This window comes from Nelumbo nucifera, chromosome 3, assembly GCF_055504915.1.
Source record: "Nelumbo nucifera cultivar China Antique chromosome 3, China Antique-T2T, whole genome shotgun sequence".
NCBI classification, from domain to species: domain Eukaryota; kingdom Viridiplantae; phylum Streptophyta; class Magnoliopsida; order Proteales; family Nelumbonaceae; genus Nelumbo; species Nelumbo nucifera.
Window position 1 is genome coordinate 105,479,906 of NC_142651.1, and position 17,863 is coordinate 105,497,768.

The window sequence follows — 17,863 nt, forward strand, 5'->3', positions numbered from 1 at the left end:
GTTATTTCAAGTTGGTATCAAAGCTCTTTTCTTGGGGTGATTGAGCTATTGCTCTGCTCTTCTTCATCAAGTGCATGGAATAGAACCATTTGCCCTTTACCACTTGAATCACCCAGCATTTGGATTTTTTTTTTCAGATTTTTTGGAGCTTTCTACCTCGGTATGACTGCCTAGAGAGGTTCTGGAATGCCAGGAAAATCAGTTTTGGTTTTTTGAATTGGTGAAACTTAGTGAGAGGAGATGAGCCTATTTTTCCACTAAGAATATTGAGGTGAAACTTAGTGTTGGACATTTATGGACTGCTAGAATCAAGCAGTGATTGATTCTGGGAGATATCAAGTTTTTCTATAGTAATTTTTATGATCCTATTTTAATGCCATCTATAGTGAGTGTGTTTGAAAGCTGGCTGCTTGGTATCTGTTAAAAGACTGTTTATAAGTTGTTTTCTTTGTTTTTTTATTTTCTGATTAGTGTTGCAGGGGTACTATTATAATTCCCCCTCTTTATGTTATGTTATGGTCGCCCTAATATAAATACCAAAAAGCTGGTGCCACCAGCCACAGTTTTGCTCTCAGATCTCTCTTTTTCTCCTCTCTCTTCCTATCTTCTATCTTCTATTCACTTCCGCTTCTGGACAAAATGGTATCAGAGCAGGCCCATTTGATCTGAAAGGAGATTGAAAAAGCTCTCCTTTGTCTTCTCCCTTATCTTGCTGCTGATTTTTTTTTTTTTTTCCTGAAGAACCAAGGTAGATCTTTGAACTGATCTCAGAAGCTTCTTTATTCCTTTTTTTTTATCCTGATCGTGTATCAGGACAAAACCAAAAAAGGGGAATAAATCAACTGATGTGAGGTGATCAGCACCTGTACCTTCCTTTTTTGTAGGATCGAGTGATCCTTGTGGTGGTTGTAGGTCAGAGGTGACCTATATGTGCTGTGACAGCAGCTTTGTGGAGTGTTTGTAGGTCAGAGATGGCCTATGTGTGCTGTGACAGCAGTTCAGTGGGTAGTTTGTAGGTCAGTGATGACCTGTAGGTGCTGTAACAGCGGTAAAACAATTGTTTCGGGTGATTGAAGGACTGTGGTTGAACTAAAAGGTGGCTGCCTGTAGTTTCCTGGTGTGAATTTGTTTTTTTTTTTCAGAAATAATACAGTGCGTGAAAGGGAAAACAGGTTGAACAGGTCGGACTGTACTTTTCCTAGTTTCCTTTTGGAGCTCTTTTGAGTGTGATCTAAACCAGTTATCATGAGTAGTGAATATTCAGCCACATCTAGTGTTTCCTCAATGCAGAATGGACTGAGTGGGGGTATGGATTTATCCTTCCCTATGGCTGTCATACCTCTTGATGGTCTCAATTACTTAGAATGGTCGGAGGGGATCAGGTTATATATTACTACAAGGGGAAAGATAGGATATATAAATGGAAGAATTAAAGAACCTAATTTTGGGAGTGCTAAGCATGATAGATGGAACCAGGAAAACAGCATGGTAGTGTCATGGCTCTTAGTGTCTATGCAACCTTAGGTGAGAAGAAATTTTATGTGGGCTGAAACAACTTATGAGATTTGGGAATAAGCAAAGTCAATCTATTTTGAATTGCGACACTATGCAAAAATCTATCAATTACAGGCAGAATCCTCTACTTGCAAACAGGGGGAGAGGAGTCTCTCTGTGTACTACTCAAACTTGTCTTCCATTTGGAAAGAGTTGGATCACTATCAGAGTGTAGATTGGAAGTGTGATGGAGATGCCAAAGCATATAAGTCTTTTGTTTCACAGCAGAGAGTCTATGCCTTCCTCCTTGGCCCAAACCCTATGTATGAATCCATTAGAGTACAGATCCTTGGAAGCAAGGATCTCCCATCTGTCCAAGAGGTATATGCTCTAGTACAGTCCGAAGAAAGAAGAAATCTGATGAATAATTATGGGGGAGATGCAGTTGTGTTGGCAGCAAAAGGAAGTGTTGTTACAAGTGGGGGAAATCCCTTTACGAAGGGAGATTCTCAAAAAAAGGTGGATGACAAAGAAAAATTATGGTGCACCCATTGCCAGAAGTCTCGACACACTCGTGACACATGTTGGGACCTCCATGGGAAGCCAAAATGGGCTCAGGAATTGAGTAAAAAACAAGGTTCAGATTTGAATAAGAAGTTAGGACAACAAGGTTCAAGAAATTTCAGTACAACAAACATGGCTACTCAGGAGAACCATCCCTCAACTACTACTGCAGTTCAGACATACACCTCTGGTTCTGACCCTAGGGAGGATATCATTAATTCCTTCCGTGACCATTTAGAACTTTATGGTAGGGCAATTCGCTAGATGGATGCTCCTCTTCCATCAACTTCATATGCATCTGCATTAGGTAATTCTGCCACAGCTCTCCATGTATCGTCTCATTCCTCCGACTCTCCTTGGATAATTGATTATGGAGCGTCATAACATATGATCAATAAGTCTACTTACTTCTAGACTTATCATCTCCTCTCTAGAAGAGACAAAGTGAGACTGACCGATGGTTCATTCTCTACCATAGCTGGCCAAGGAACCATTTCTCTTCCTTTTGGCCCTACCTTTCTAATATTTTACATGTTCCACAATTCCCTATTAATTTGTTTTTTGTTAGTAGTATAACCAATTCTTTAAACTATTCAGTAACCTTCTTCCCTTCTTGTAGAGGAAATGGTTGACTAGCTTGTGGTCCCATCTTCTCACATGTTCTTTCTTGTATATAGTACTGTTAGACTTTTTTTTTCTATTGTTTCTAGTGATAGGGGCATTCCTGTCATTGTACCTCTTAATGTTAAAGACCTATTTTAAATATCATTTGGGGTGGTAGACTAAGCTAGCCAAACCCTTCATTCTCTTCTATTCTCTCTTCCTCTTCTCTTCTCTTCATTTCTGGTTTACTTTTCTTACTAAACAGGTCTGAACCCTCTTGGTTTCAGACAACTTGGTATCAGAGCAGGCCTAAACCTGGCTTGGGCTCTCATGTAGGTGTTGTCCAGCCGACTACATGAGAGTTGTTCTAGGGCTGGAAGCTTCAGCTTGAGTTGCCTGGTTCTTGGAGGTCATTGGAGATCGAAAGAAGGTGCCCAAGATTCAAATCTCTTGGAGAGCTGTCCGGTGACCAAGAAGAACCGGAGAAAACAAGTTGGTTTCTGATTTAGAGCTTAAATCAGAGATTGAGAGTGGCGCCCAGTAATTTCTGGGTTGTTTTTATTTTTCTGGACTGTTAAAGTGTCCAAAATTTCTCTGAAGTTAGTACAGCTATTCGGCTGTTCTTTTGACTGCTTTAGCCCAGAAATTTCTGGGTTGTTTTCATATTTTTTGGACACTCAAGTGGCTGAAATATCACTGGAATTAGTACTGCTGGTTGTTTTTTTCTCTTGGACTGTTTAGGGCTCCTGTACAGACTGTTTTCTGGGCTGTATTATTTTTTTGACAGTGTGGTCTCCTCTACTTCCCACCTGGTGTTTGTAAAAAGGTCTCTGAAGTTTTCTGCTTCCTTTGGGTGCTGTTTGGACAGTACCTTGAATTTCTATTTAGAAAAGGAGTTTGGACAGTTTGGACAGTTTTGTACTCTTCATTCAGTGATTACTCTGTCTACTTTAGCATGGAAATGGCTGGAAATGAGAACAAACCAAATGGAGGACTTGTGGGAGCTGTAAACTCTACTGATAACAGTTCATTTCAGATTACTACAGTCAAGTTTGATGGAACAAACTATTTGGAATGGGCCCAGTCAGCCGTGATGGCCATTGGAGGGAGGGAAAAACTGGGGTATGTGATGGAAGACACAAAGAAACCAGCACAGGAGGACCCTTCCCTTGCTAAATGGGTTCAAGAAAATTATTTGGTTATGACTTGGTTACGCAACTCCATGCAGCTTCATATCAGTAGAAACTATCTTTGGGCAAAGACAACTAAGGAGATTTGGGACAATATGAAAGAAACCTATTCTCAGCCCCTTAATGGTGCTAGAGCCTATGAACTGAAAATGGAGGTGAATAATCTTAAATAGGGGGAGAAACCTGTGTTAGTTTATTTCTCCACCTTGAAATCATTGTGGTTTGAGATTGATCATCTTGAGACTATTGAGTGGGAGAGCCAAAAGGATGCTGCCACATTCAAGAAATTGGTTGAGAAAAATAGTGTTTGAATTCCTAGTTGGGCTAAACTCTGACTATGACATTGTAAGACAACAACTCCTTACTAGAGATAGTGTCTCTTTATCTCAAGCCTACTCTCTGGTACATAGTGAGGAAAGTAGAAGGATGGTTATGTTGCAAATTCCATCTATGGAATCAGCTTTAGTAGCTATAAAACCAAAGATTGGAGGTGATAAGGAGAGGGATGTAAAGAAGGATGGAAAGAGGGATGTGTTTTGTGACTACTGTAAGAAGCCAAAGCATACTAAGGACGCTTGTTGGAAGCTTCATCCATAGCTAAGTCCAGAAAGACTTATAACCACAGGAGCTCCATCCACTCCCAACACTAGATCCAGTCCTCTTTATGCATTGGCTGCTGTTAGGGCTGCTTTATCTCAGATGGAGAGTGAAGTTGGTTGCTTTGGACAGTCTCATTCTACTCCCAGCTCTGTTTTTCCTCAATCAGGTACAAGGGCCTCTGTCTATAATGCCTCTACCCCAAGTAACACTAGCCATTTTGGATTATTGATTCAGGTGCATCTTATCATATGACCGACTTATCTTCATTTATTTCATACCTATTGCTAGACTTGTTCATGGGCCGGGCCAGGCCGGGCTTTTACTTTACATAAACAGGATTTTGTTAGGCCTGAGCCCGGCCCAACCAACGGGCCTACAACTTGGGCCCGAGCCTGGCCTTGATAAAAAGCCCGAAGCTTGAGCCCGAGCCCAAAACATGAGAATGAGTCAATAGAGAAGATTGATTTTGGAAATTGTTCAACAAGGTTTTGATCAAACCCAGGCCAGACTCTCCACCTAACAAATTTATTCTCTTTGTCCTTGCTTTTCTGGCCTAGAAAAACCCCATTGAACTTGGACAAAGGACAAGCTCGATTTTTCTTTTATTTTTTTTGGGTGAACAAGAACTGAATTAAACACAAAGAAAAATAAAACAATTACAATCTACTAGGCTTAGTGGCTTACTAATTACTAAACCAAACTACTACAAGGGGCTTTCAGTAAACCGTGACGAGCCAACACGTGCGCTACTCTGTTACTTGACCACTTGATGTAATACAACAAAATGGCAAAGAGGACTCGCCGCCGATGACTGTGTTCGCTTGTGCTGAGTTCGTAGTGAGCTAAGATTTTGATAGTGAAAAGTGAAGTCAGTTCGCATCAGAGAGAGAGAGAGAGAGGACTCACCGCTGCCGCCTCGCCGGTGCCTGAGTTCGCGTCTGAGATTTGAGAGAGAAGTGAGAATTGAGAAGGGGAATGAGAGAGAGAGAGAGAGAGAGAGAGAGGACTCACGCCTATCTGCTGAAGTTTACTGGTTGCGCCGGTGAGTGTTCGCCGGTTCTGTGTTTGCCTGAGAGTGTGAGGTTGTGAGTCACTGTGAAAACTAAGAAGAAGTTCGACTAACTAACTTTGACAAGAAAGAGATGAATGAGAAGAGGGGTTAGGATATTAGGGTTTTTTGGTTTAACCTATAGGTCAGGGCGGGCCAGGCTTTTTTAAAAAATTCCGAGCCTGGCCTGCAACATAGTCGGGCTCGGGCTTTTAGGCCCGAGGTCAAGCCCGCAAGCTCAAATGTGTGTTCAAGCCTGTCCGGGGGCCAGGCCGGCCCATTGGGCTACCCGACTCATGAACATGTCTACCTATTGCTTGTCTTCTGGCAAAGACAAAGTGTCTATTGTTGATGACTCTCTTGTCCTTATTTCAGGCAAGGGAGACATCAATGTCTTTGATGCTATTTACTTATCCTCAGTTTTGTATGTTCCTAAATTAAGCACTAGTATGCTTTCTATCAGTAGTATCACTAAACACTAGAACTATTCTGTAACCTTTTTCCCTTATCATTATGTTTTTTAGAATCTGGCTACAAGGAAGGTGATTGGGGCTGGTCGTGAGACGAATGGGATCTACTTGCTTGAACATCCACCTGGGAAGAGGAAAGAAGATGGGAAGTCTTTTGTGTCACAGTCTGTGAGTCAGATTATGCTTTGACATAATCGATTGGGTCATCTTTCTTTTGGGTCTTTAAGGAGTCTCTTTCCTAATTTGTTTGAGTCAATCCAAGTGTCCAGTCTGAAGTGTGAGAGTTGTGAGTTGGCAAAGCATTGTAGATCAACTTATTTACAATGTAATAAAAGAAGCTCTGCTTTTTTTGAAATTGTGCATACTGATGTTTGGGGGCCTTATCATATTCCTGCTATGGGTGGGTACAAATACTTTCTATTGTTTGTTGATGACTACTCTCAGTTTTCATGGGTGTACCTCATGCGCTCTCGGGATGAGGTTCCCACCTTGACCCGCATTTTTCATCAAATGATCCTAACTCATTATGGGGTTAAAATAAAAAATCTTAGATTTGATAATGCCAAAGAATATTTTGCAAAAACCCCTGTCCTCTTATCTCCTTGAACATGGAGTGATTCATCAGAGCACTTGTCCTCGTACACCTCAGCAAAATGGTGTAGCTGAGAGGAAAAACAGACACATCCTTGAAGTTGCAAGAAGCATCGTGTTGAGTACTAATGTTCCAATTCGTTTTTGGGGGGATGTCATTCTTATTGCTGTTTATCTCATTAACAGGATTCCTTCACGATTATTGGACATGAAAGCTCCTTTTAACTTGTTGTATCCTGATAAGGAGCAGTTCTTTGCTCTTCCCAAAACCTTTGGTTGCGCTTGTTTTGTCTAAATCCTTGGGCCTACCCGTTCAAAATTTGATCCTAAGGCTGCCAAATGTATTTTCCTAGGGTATGCACAAAATCAAAAGGGGTATTGTTGCTATGACCCTGTCTCAAGAACCGAATTTGTATCTATGGATGTCACCTTCTTTGAAAATGTCCCTTATTACCCTAGGGTTTCACCTCAGAGGGGGGGGGGAGTGGTGAGTAGGGTGTGTTTGCTCAAGATGTTCCTAATAAAGGTTGAGATGGATGCCCTTGTAAAGAATGATACTTGGGAACTGGTTGATCAACCAAGAGAGAAGAAGCCTATTGGGTGTAGGTGGATATTCACAGTGAAGTATAATGCTGATGATACAGTTGAAAGGTATAAAGCTAGACTAGTGGCTAAGGGATACACTCAAACCTATGGTATTGGTTACTTGGAGACCTTTGCACCAGTTGCAAAAATGAATACCATTAGGGTTTTACTGTTTCTTGCTACTAACTTCTCTTGGCCTCTGTTTCAGATGGATGTTAAGAATGCATTTCTAAATGGTGATCTGCAGGAGGAGGTGTATATGGAGTTACCTCTTGGTTTCTATGGTGTAAGAAAGTTTGCAAGTTGAAGAAAGCTTTGTATGGTCTAAAACAATCTCCAAGGGCATGGTTTGATAGATTCAGACTTGCTTTGGAAAGATTTGGCTATGTTCAATCCAAATTTGACCACACTCTGTTCTTTAAGAAGAAAGAATCTACTTTGACTCTCCTAGCTATGTATGTGGATGGCATTGTGGTAATAGGAAGTGATATTTGATGAGATTAACTCTCTTAAGCAACTGCTGAATCAAGAATTTGAAGTAAAGGACCTGGGTGAGTTGAGGTATTTCCTTGGAATAGAAGTGGCAAGATCTAAGCATGGCATTTTTTTTCCTAGAGGAAGTATGTTCTTGATCTCTTGGAAGAGATAGGAAAACTAGGAGCTAAACCTGCTAATACTCCCATTGAGCAAAATCATAAGATTAATGCAGAGGATGGTGAGCCTCTAGAAGATAAAGGTATGTATCAACGGCTTGTACGAATATGTCTGACTCGCCCCAACATTTCGTATGCTGTAAGTGTTGTTAGTCAGTACATGCACTCTCCCAAGACCTCACACCTCCTTGCTGTTGAGAGAATTTTAGCCTACTTGAAGAGGTGTCCAAGCCGAGGTATACTTTTTAAAAATAGTGGCCAAGATTGAAGTATATATTGATGCATATTGGGCAGGTTGTATTGATGATAGGAGATCTACTTCTGGGTATTGTGCCTTTGTTGGAGGAAATTTAGTTTCAGGGAGGAGCAAGAAGCAAAATGTTGTTGCTCAGTCCAGTGCTGAAGCTGAATACAAATCTACGGCTAATGGTGTTGCTGAAATATTACGGCTGAAGTCTCCTTATAGAATTGGGAATTGAGTTTGAGAGACCCTTGATGTTGTATTGTGATAATCAGGCGGCCATTAACATTGCTCACAACCCAATACAATATGATAGAACCAAACACATTGAAGTCTCCTTATGTTGCCACTAATATGCAGCTTGCCGGTGTCTTCACCAAGGCAGTCAACAAAATCAAACTTGAGTCAGATTTAAGCAAGTTGGGAATGATCAATATATTTTCCCAACTTGAGGGGGAGTGTAGAGAAAATGGTTGACCAGCTTGTGGTCCCACCTGCTCACATGTTCTTTCTTGTATATAGTATTGTTAGACCTTTTTTTCTATTGTTTCTAGTGACGGGGGCGTTCCTATCATTGTACCTCTTAATGTTGAAGACCTATTTTAAATATCATTTGGGGCGGCAAACTAAGCTAGCCGAACCCCTCATTCTCTTCTATTCTCTCTTCCTCTTCTCCTTTTTTCTTCTCTTTTCTTCTCTTTTCTTCTCTTCTCTTCACTTCTGGTTTACTTTTCTTACTAAATAGGTCTGAACCCTCTTGGTTTCAAACAACTCTTCTTATTGTGTGATTCAGGATTTGGCCTTGGGGAAGATGATTGGTAGAGGGCGTATGGTGGATGGTGTCTACTTGTTGGAGAATAAGGCTGGTCTTGCAATCACAGAGTCTAAGAGTCAGAGTTGATATGTCAGTGTTAGTGTCTATTGTTTCTGGTGGATTGTGTTTCCAGAGTTGTTTAAGCCAATGTTAGTGTCAGAGTTGATAAGTCAAACTTGTCAGTTGATTAAACATTGTAGAACTCATTTTTCTTCAAAGAATAATAAATCTGAATTTCCTTTTCATGTTGTTTACTCTGATGTTCAGGGCCCAGTTACCTTACCATTTGAAAGTGACTACAAGTATTTTATTACCTTTATTGATGACTATTCCAGGTACACATGGGTATATCCCATGCGAACTAGGGATGAAGTACCCAAAATTATCCAAGATTTCCAAAGAATGATTTTCACCCAATTTCAAACCGAAATCCAAATCTTCCAATCCGATAATGCCAAAGAATACTTTCATAATGATCTCACAGAGTCCTTTGCTTCATGTGGATCACTCCACCGTAGCTTTTGTGCCCGAACACCACAACAAAATGGTGTTGCTAAAGGAAAGAACCACCATCTTCTTGAAGTAGCTCGAGGATTATTGATTCATATGAATGTCCCCAAACGTTTTTGGCTTGAAGCTATCCTTTGTGCTACTTATCTCATTAACCGCATGCCCTCTCGATGGTTAGAGTACAAAGCCCCACATCCGCTTCTGTTTTCCAAGGCTCCTCTAGTCTATTCCTTTCCGTGTTTTTGGTTGTCGTTGCTTTGTTTAAAACCTGTCACCCCCTCGTGGGAAATTGGATCCTTGTGCTATTCCTTGCATCTTCTTGGGGTACCCTATAAATCAAAAGGGGTGCCGGTTCTTTAATCCCGTCTCTCGAAAATAACATGTTTCTATTGGATGTCTCCTTCTTTGAGAGTGAACCTTTCTTTCCTGTTTCTCCTCAAGGGGAGTGTAGGCATGAGGATAAATAGGTTCAAAATCCTCCTTTGCCTCAGATTCAGCTCCCTTCTCTACCTGATCCTCCTCCCTTTTGTATTTTTTGTCGTCGTCACAAAGGCCAGCCATGTTCAAGAGATGTGGAGAATCTAGAAGTTGTACCACCAATGCCATCAAATTCTTCGGGGACAGATCCTACCCAACCAGGTACCTTAGTTCCCATTGATATTTATGACCCTATTGCTATTGATACCTCCAGTGCTGATGATCTTGACCTTCCTATTGCTCATTAGAAGGGTGTTAGGTCTTGCACCACTAAGCACCCTTTTTCCCATTTTGTTTCCTATGAAAACATTTCACCTTCCTTTCGGTCATTCCTCTCTTCCATTGATAGTGTTCCTATTCCTACTCCTAAGAATGTGGCAGAAGCTCTCTCGGTGTTTGAATGGACAGATGCAATGAAGGAAGAAATTAATGCATTACATAACAATGGTACATGGGAATTGGTGGATCTTCTTGAGAGAAAAGAACCAGTTGGATGTAAATGGGTATTTACAGTGAAACATAGGGCTAATGATACAGTGGAAAGGTATAAACTCGTCTAGTGGCAAAAGGGTTCATTTAAGTGTATGGGATGGATTATGCAAAAACTTTTGCACCAATTGCTAAGATGAACTCCATTAGGGTTCTTTTCTCTTTAGCTACTAACTTCGATTAGGACCTTCACCAACTGGATATCAAGAATGCATTTCTAAATGGCAGGGCTGCAAGTTGGGCCAGGTTAGGTCGGGTTGAGGCCAACCCTAGCCCAACCCTAAGTTCCCTAACCCTAACCCAACCTAACCTTCAACTTGACCAACCTAACCCTAATCCTAACCCTAACCCTAACTAAATTCCTTCAACCCTAACCTAACCCAACCCAACCCGAAGTCAATTTCGGGTTGGGCTCAATCCAACCTTCTTCCCATCCCTTAAAACCTCATAGAATTTCTCAATTTTAGATCTTAACTCAACTTTCACTACATATATTAATCCTATATTTCATTAGTATTTGTTTGTTGATGTTTTTTTTTTTGTTCTTTTGGTACAAAATTCAGAAAAACAAGTGTTAGAAATGACTATAGTTTATTATGAGTTATGACTTACGATAGATCTTTCTTGGGTGGCAAACAACATAGAGGAGATGAAGAATAAAATTTTCGAAAAAATATAAAATAATGTTATTAGGGCTTTAGTCTTTCTGATTAGGATTAAGTGAAGTGATTATCTTAAAAGAAATACATGATACTATGTGGTGGGGGCTATACAAATATCATGCATCTAAACAAATCAATGTATATTATATATTACATAGAACATATATTTATATATTACATGTATTATAGAGTTGGGTTCGGGTTGGGTCGGGTTGGCTAAGGGGTCAACCATAACCCAACCCGAAGTAAAGTCAGGTTCATGAATTTCAACCCTAACCCTAACCCAAACATCAACTCGACCCAACCCAACCCAACTTTTTCGTGTTGGGTTCAGGCCAACCCGGCCCAAGTTGCAGCCTTACTAAATGGTGATCTTGAAGAAGAAGTGTACATGGTACAACCCCATGGTTTCCGGGCTCAAGGTAATGAACAAAAGGTATGTACATTGAAAAAGTCATTATATGGCCTGAAACAATCACCAAGAACTTGGTTCAGCATATTCCAAGTAGCTGTACAACAAAAAGGCTACAAGCAATGTCAATCTGATCATACATTGTTTGTGAAAAGAGGGGAAGGGAAAATTGCAGCCCTAATAGTGTATGTTGATGATATAATTATCACTAGTGATTGGAAAGATAAAATTCAAAGATTGAAGGGATTTCTTGCTACTTAGTTTGAAGTGAAAGATCTAGGTTCTTTGAAATACTTCCTCGGAATTGAAATTGCCCGCTCACAAAAGGGTATCTTCATTTTTCAGAGAAAGTATATCCTAGATCTGCTACAAGATATAGGAAAATTGGGAGTGAAACCTGTCGATTCTCCTATTGATGCTAATCACAAATTAAGTGATTGTCCAGGTGAATTCATTAAAGATGTGAAACAATTTCAGAGGCTTGTAGGAAGATTGCTATATCTCTCCATAACTCGGCCAGACATTGCTTATGCAGTGGGTGTTTTTAGTCAATTCATGCATACCCCTAAGACCACCTACCTTGAAGCAACTAAAAGAATTATTAGATATTTTAAGAAATTCCCTGGTGCAGGTTTATTGTTCCAAAAGCACAAACATTTGAAGGTTGAAGTGTATACTGATGCAAATTGGGTAGGATCACTGGATGATGGGAAGTCTACCAGCGGCTACTGTACCTTTGTGGGAGGAAACCTAGTCACATGGAGAAGCAAAAAGCAGAATGTGGTGGCTAGGTCTAGTGCTGAAGCTGAATATAGAGCAATGCCTCATGGAGTGGCTGAAATAATGTGGCTGAAAAATCTGTTGAGTGAGCTAAGATTTATGGTTGATGGACCTATGACTTTATATTGTGACAACAAGGCAGCCATAAACATTGCTACTAACCCAGTACTGCATGATAGAACCAAGAACATTGAGGTAGACAGGCTTTTTATCAGAGAAAAGGTTGTCAAAGGGGAAGTATGCACCCCCTATGTCAGTGCAACATGATTGGACTAAGCATATTGAGGTAGATCACCATTTTATTAGGAAAAAGTTTACTTGGAGGAGAAGTATGCTTACCATTTGTCAAATTAGATAAACAAATAACTGATATATTCACCAAGGCTGTTGCAAAACAGCAATTTGAAGTTAAATTGTGCAATCTGGGAATGAATCTTTGCTCAGATTGAGAGGGAGAGTAGAGAAAAATGTTATAATCTACTGTTGACTGCTGGAGCTATTTTTGACATTTAAGTTTGATGTATTTCTGTTTTGTTTCCTTTTTACTTATGAGGGGCATGATAGTTTTTACTGCTTTAGTAATGTGACATATAAATAAAAGGGTCATTTACTTAGACACCCCCAATAGTTTAATGTATTTATTAAAACCTAACTTACAGTTTGTGTATTACTAAAATACCCCTATAGTTCGCAACTGCTTTACTTAATTGACCTTCCGTCAGGAAATGTTTGTATTTTCATTTGGGAATGGTCATGGGACCTCTTAAAACAAGTAGAAAATGTGAAGGGGCATAGGGGTGTCTTAGTAGTATGCAAACTAGAGTAGGTTTTAGTAAGTATGTAAAACTATAGGGGGTGTCTATGTAAACCATCATCATCATCCAAGCCTTATCCCAATGGGTGTCTATGTAATGGCCCTAAATAAAATAGACGCAGCCAATGGCTGCATATTCTTCTCTTCTCCTTTACATCAGTTTCTTTCTTTTCTTCTTCTACCATTTTATTCTCTTTCTCACTTATTCTTTTAATATTTTGTCTTTTATATTCCAAGTCTACATATTCTAGGAATTCAGATACAGAAATTATGAAAAATATTCTGAACTGATGTATTAAGATCTTTATGTTAATTGGCATTTTCAAGTAATATGTATGGGAATTCTCATTTGTTATGGTCAAGTAATGTTTGTTCCGTCTGTTTTTGCACTTGAAAGGTTATACATATATACAAATTCTTAAAACTAATTTATAGTCTAGGTTGTTATTGGACTGCCATTTGGCAGTTGATTCTGATCTTTACCTTTCTTCACCAAAAAAATAAAAATAAAAAAGGTATTTCTATGATTCCTGAACTTAACTGTTTTTATCATATGTTTTCAATAACTTAAGAATTAAGAAATTGAAGCAAGAAGAATGAACTTTTATTTTCGTAGGTATATTTTTAATTGAGTTAATGAGTGAACTTGAACTATTTATTTAGTTATTTTAGCGGTAAGAAAGCTCAGTTCTAATACAAATTTTAGTTGCACAATTTAATGAAGGCATGTAAGAGTTAAGGGTGGTCTAGTGAATCTATTCTATGTATATATAGAACTTTTTCTAGTAATCTTAATAATTGGACCATTCTATTAAATATTTTATTTAATGTTATGGAGTACTAATTTTGGCTTGTCTCATTGTCTGTCAAGGTTGGTTGCTATCTTACTATGCTCGTTGTACATGGGCTTATTATATGGGCTTTATGTTCCTAGTTGGGATTTTGAAGCTCAAAGTATGAATTCCACCTTATCAATGCCAATTTATGGCTCTGGTTCTCAAATTGTAAGTTGAAAGCTGTACATTTTGAAATCATTGATAAACAAATTTGGAGTTAATGTCTTTCCTAGTGCCAGTGGATACCTATATTGAAAAGCACTTGCTTTCTACATCACTCTAAAGTCTGAACTGAACTTCTTTTAATTATTCTGTACTTTTGCATTGTCAATTTAAGGTCATGAGACTGCAACAATTATTTATGGTAATTTTCTTGGACTAAATGTTTCTGTTCATCAAATTAATCATATAAACATTTTTGGCATCAAATTAATCAGTTTAGATTGGCTTAGGTTGAGATCAACTTTAGCCCAACCCAATGTGTTAAAACTTCAACCTTAATCCTAACCCAGCCCAATCTTCAACCTGAGGTTTACAACTCAATAATGAGATTGTGCTGGATTTGGCTAAATCAACTGACATATAGCTTCCTTTGTTGCTAGCCCTTCTTGAACTTGGTCAATCTTGGACGTCCATGTTAACACGCTTCTTTGGCATGCCTTGGTTTATTACAATATTTCATATTGTCTTTTTCATTTCAGCTAGATCACTTTTCTTCATACTCCCCTTAGGATCATTACCAGAAGAACCACTAGATGAGACTGGCTTAGATTAATCACTAGAACCTTTCATGGCACTCTTCCATTCTTAACTTTTTACCAGTGTAGACCTTACTCAACCTAGGAAACTTCTTTTTGCCTAAAATCTGATACCAATTTTTCATACTTGAAATTCAGACCAGCAAGGAATAGGAGAGATTTTAATGGATTAGAATGGGCCGGACTTAAAATTCCGACCCAATTGATCATGGGGACTCTACAAAAGCTGAGACCGTAGCAACATTGCAAGGAATAAATTGACAATAACACTTAATTACAGAAACCTAGAAGGGAAAAGTGATTATAGACTGATCAGATAGCTCAAAAAAATAGAAGCAACTCCTTGGCAGTTGGCATTATAGAAAGACCATGAGAGAAAAGGACTAAACTACCCTTTACATTAAACCTCTAGGTCACTACATTTAACTTCTTCATTGTTTTGATTAATCATGTATTATGAGATGTAGGCCTTGATTCATGAATGTTGATTATTGTTAAAAAAATTCAAGAATGCTGATTCTTGATTCTGCCTTTCATTGATGGGAATATGTGTTGATTATCCATTCATTGATGCTTATTGTGATGAAGCTAAATTACAGGTCTTTCTTTGAGCTGCTGCTTTATTTCTTTCCTTCTCATTGGGTATTTAGATTTGTATTTTCTTGCAGTTCTAAAGAAACAAATCAATGGTTACTGGGGGGGGGATTTCAACATCATAAGATTCTCTCAAGAGAGCTATAATCCCAATCAATCCATCCCGAAAAGCGTGAGAAAATTTAACTCATTTATTAATAATCATGCTTTGAGAGACCCTGTCCCTTAGGCATGCTAGGTTTACTTGGTCCAATTTTTGAGATAACCCCACCTGTTCCAAACTTGATAGGTTTCTGTTTTCTATGGAGTGGGAGCATCATTGGAGCAACCTATTGAGTATTGCCCTACCAAGACCCATGAAACCCTTTCTATGGCACCTAAACCTTCTAAGGTTGAAACATGTGGCTTACCCATCCTTCATTCATCTCTAGCCTGAAGTCTTGGTGGGAGGAGGACATTAGAGGCAAATGGAAAGGTTTTAGGTTATTGAAGAAACTTCAGAGGACCAAGGCGGCTTTGAGAGCATGGAACAAGGAGGTCTTCAGTTATCTAGACGCGGAGAAATCCAGAATTTTAAGTCAAATTGAGGAATTGGATGTAAAGGAAGGTGAAGAGGATGTGTCTGAAAGGAATTAAAGAAGGAATTGGAAGAAACTTTCAGGAAGAGATCCATTAGAGATAGAAGTCAAGATATAAATGGATCAAGGAAGGTGATAGGAATACAAGATTTTTCCATCAAGTAGCAAACAACAACAAGAAGAAAAATATAATCACAAGGTTGATGAAAAACAGGGTAGAGGTAACTGATTAGGAGGAAATAGCAAGAATTATGGTGGATCACTTTAAAGGATTATATGGAACATCCCCACTAGCAAGAGAGAAAGTAAAAAGCCTTAAATGGCCAGTGTTGGATAGGGATCTATCTGTATTCCTAGAGACTTCGAGGAATCAAAAGTGAGGGAAACGGTTTTTTGGATAGATGTACCCAAAGTTTCTGGTCCTAATGGATTTACAATGGGTTTTTTTCAAAGTGCCTGGGAAGTGATAAAAGGAGACTTAATGAGGGTTTGGGGGAATTATTTGAAAGAGGAACTATCAATATTGGAGCAAATGCCATGTCTGTGGCCCTCATCCCAAAATCAATTGAAGCAATGACTCCTAAGGACTTTCAGCCCATCAGTTTAGTTGGGAGTATGTATAAAATAACCACTAAGGTGCTCTCCCTAAGATTAAAGAAGGTCTTGCTAGCAATAATATCTCAAAATCAAGGAGCTTTCATTGAGGAGAGGCAAATAGCTGATCAAATTTTGATAGCTCATAAAAGTGTGGAGGAGATGAGAAGAGCAAAGAGAAAAAGTTGGATCCTAGGTGTGCAAAACCAACTTGGAAAAGACATGATTATGTGGATTGGATTTTTTTTTAGAATTATCTTCAGAGAATTGCAGATTTGGAATGAGGTGGAGAAAATGGATTAAAGGATGCTTTCAGACCTATTACTATCCCATTTTGGTGAACGTCTCTGCTAAAGAATTTTTTCCAGCTAGAAGAAGGCTAACCTTTATTATTCACTATTATAGCTGTTGTCTTGAGCTGATTGATAGGAAAAGCTAACAGTTTGGGCTTAATAAAGGGATGGAGGGAAGTGAGGAATCATGTGGTTGTGTCACATTTGCTCTTTGCAGATGACACCAATATCTTTGGGCAAGATAATGGGGAAACTAGGGGTTAGGAATCTCCATCTTCTACAATTCTTTGAGAGAATTACCAATTTAAAAGTTAATTTGGGCAAGAGTTTTATCGTGGGAATTAATTTGGAGGAGGTGGTAAGGAAGTATGCAGAAATTATGGGATGTGACTTAGCTCATTGGCCTATTATATGCTTGGGTCTGTCTCATGGGGGGATCCTAAATCATTGGCTTTTTGGAGCCCAGTAGTAGAAATATTCTCTAGAAAATTGGTTATGTGGATGAAAAAATTACATATCCCTAGGGAGCAAAATAACTTTAATCAAATCCACTTGTAGTAATTTCCCATTTACTACCTACCAGTTTTTAGAATCCCCTGCAAGATTGTGTTAAGATTTGAAAAAAGATAATGAGGGATTTTCTGTTGGAACCAGGGGAAGCAAAAAAAAGGGCTATTTAGTTAATTGGAAATTGGTTAGTAGGAGGAAAGAAGAGGGAGGCTTGGAGGAGAGATTTTTTGTGGGAACCAAGGGAAGCAAAAAAGGACCACTTAGTTAATTGGAAATTGATTGATAGGACACTCATTTAGTTTCTACTAAGAGAATCCTTTGCTACTTGAAGGGAACTCTAGAAAAAGGTATTTTGTTTGCTAATCATAGGCACAGGAGGATAAAAGCATACAGTAAATGGGCAGGTTGTATTGATGATAGTAAATCTACTTCTGGACATGACACTCTTATTGTTGCTTTGTTGGTTCTTCAACTTAAGTCCAGTATAGGGCTATGGCCCATGGGGTGTTAGAATTGTTATGTCTTAGATCATTTCTGGGTGAGTTGGGCATTGTTCATGTTAAACTCATGTTGTTATACTATGATAATTAGGCAACTATTAATATAGCCCATAATTTGGTCCAACATGACATGACAAAGCATATTGAGGTACATAGCATTTTATACTAGCAAAGTAGCCTCTGGAGAAGTTTGTCTACCCTTT

General features: G+C 39.0%; 1 protein-coding gene across 4 annotated transcripts in view; it reads left to right on the forward strand.

The window, feature by feature from the left end:
- LOC104598844 (uncharacterized) overlaps window positions 1-17,863 on the forward strand; it is a 63,100-nt gene that overhangs the window by 30,408 nt on the left and 14,829 nt on the right. For all 4 annotated transcript variants that reach the window (XM_010261087.3, XM_088900095.1, XM_010261086.3 and 1 more), the window contains one exon: window positions 13,869-14,001. In XM_010261087.3, the coding sequence (XP_010259389.1) occupies window positions 13,869-14,001 (133 nt within the window). The remainder of the gene's footprint in view (window positions 1-13,868; window positions 14,002-17,863) is intronic.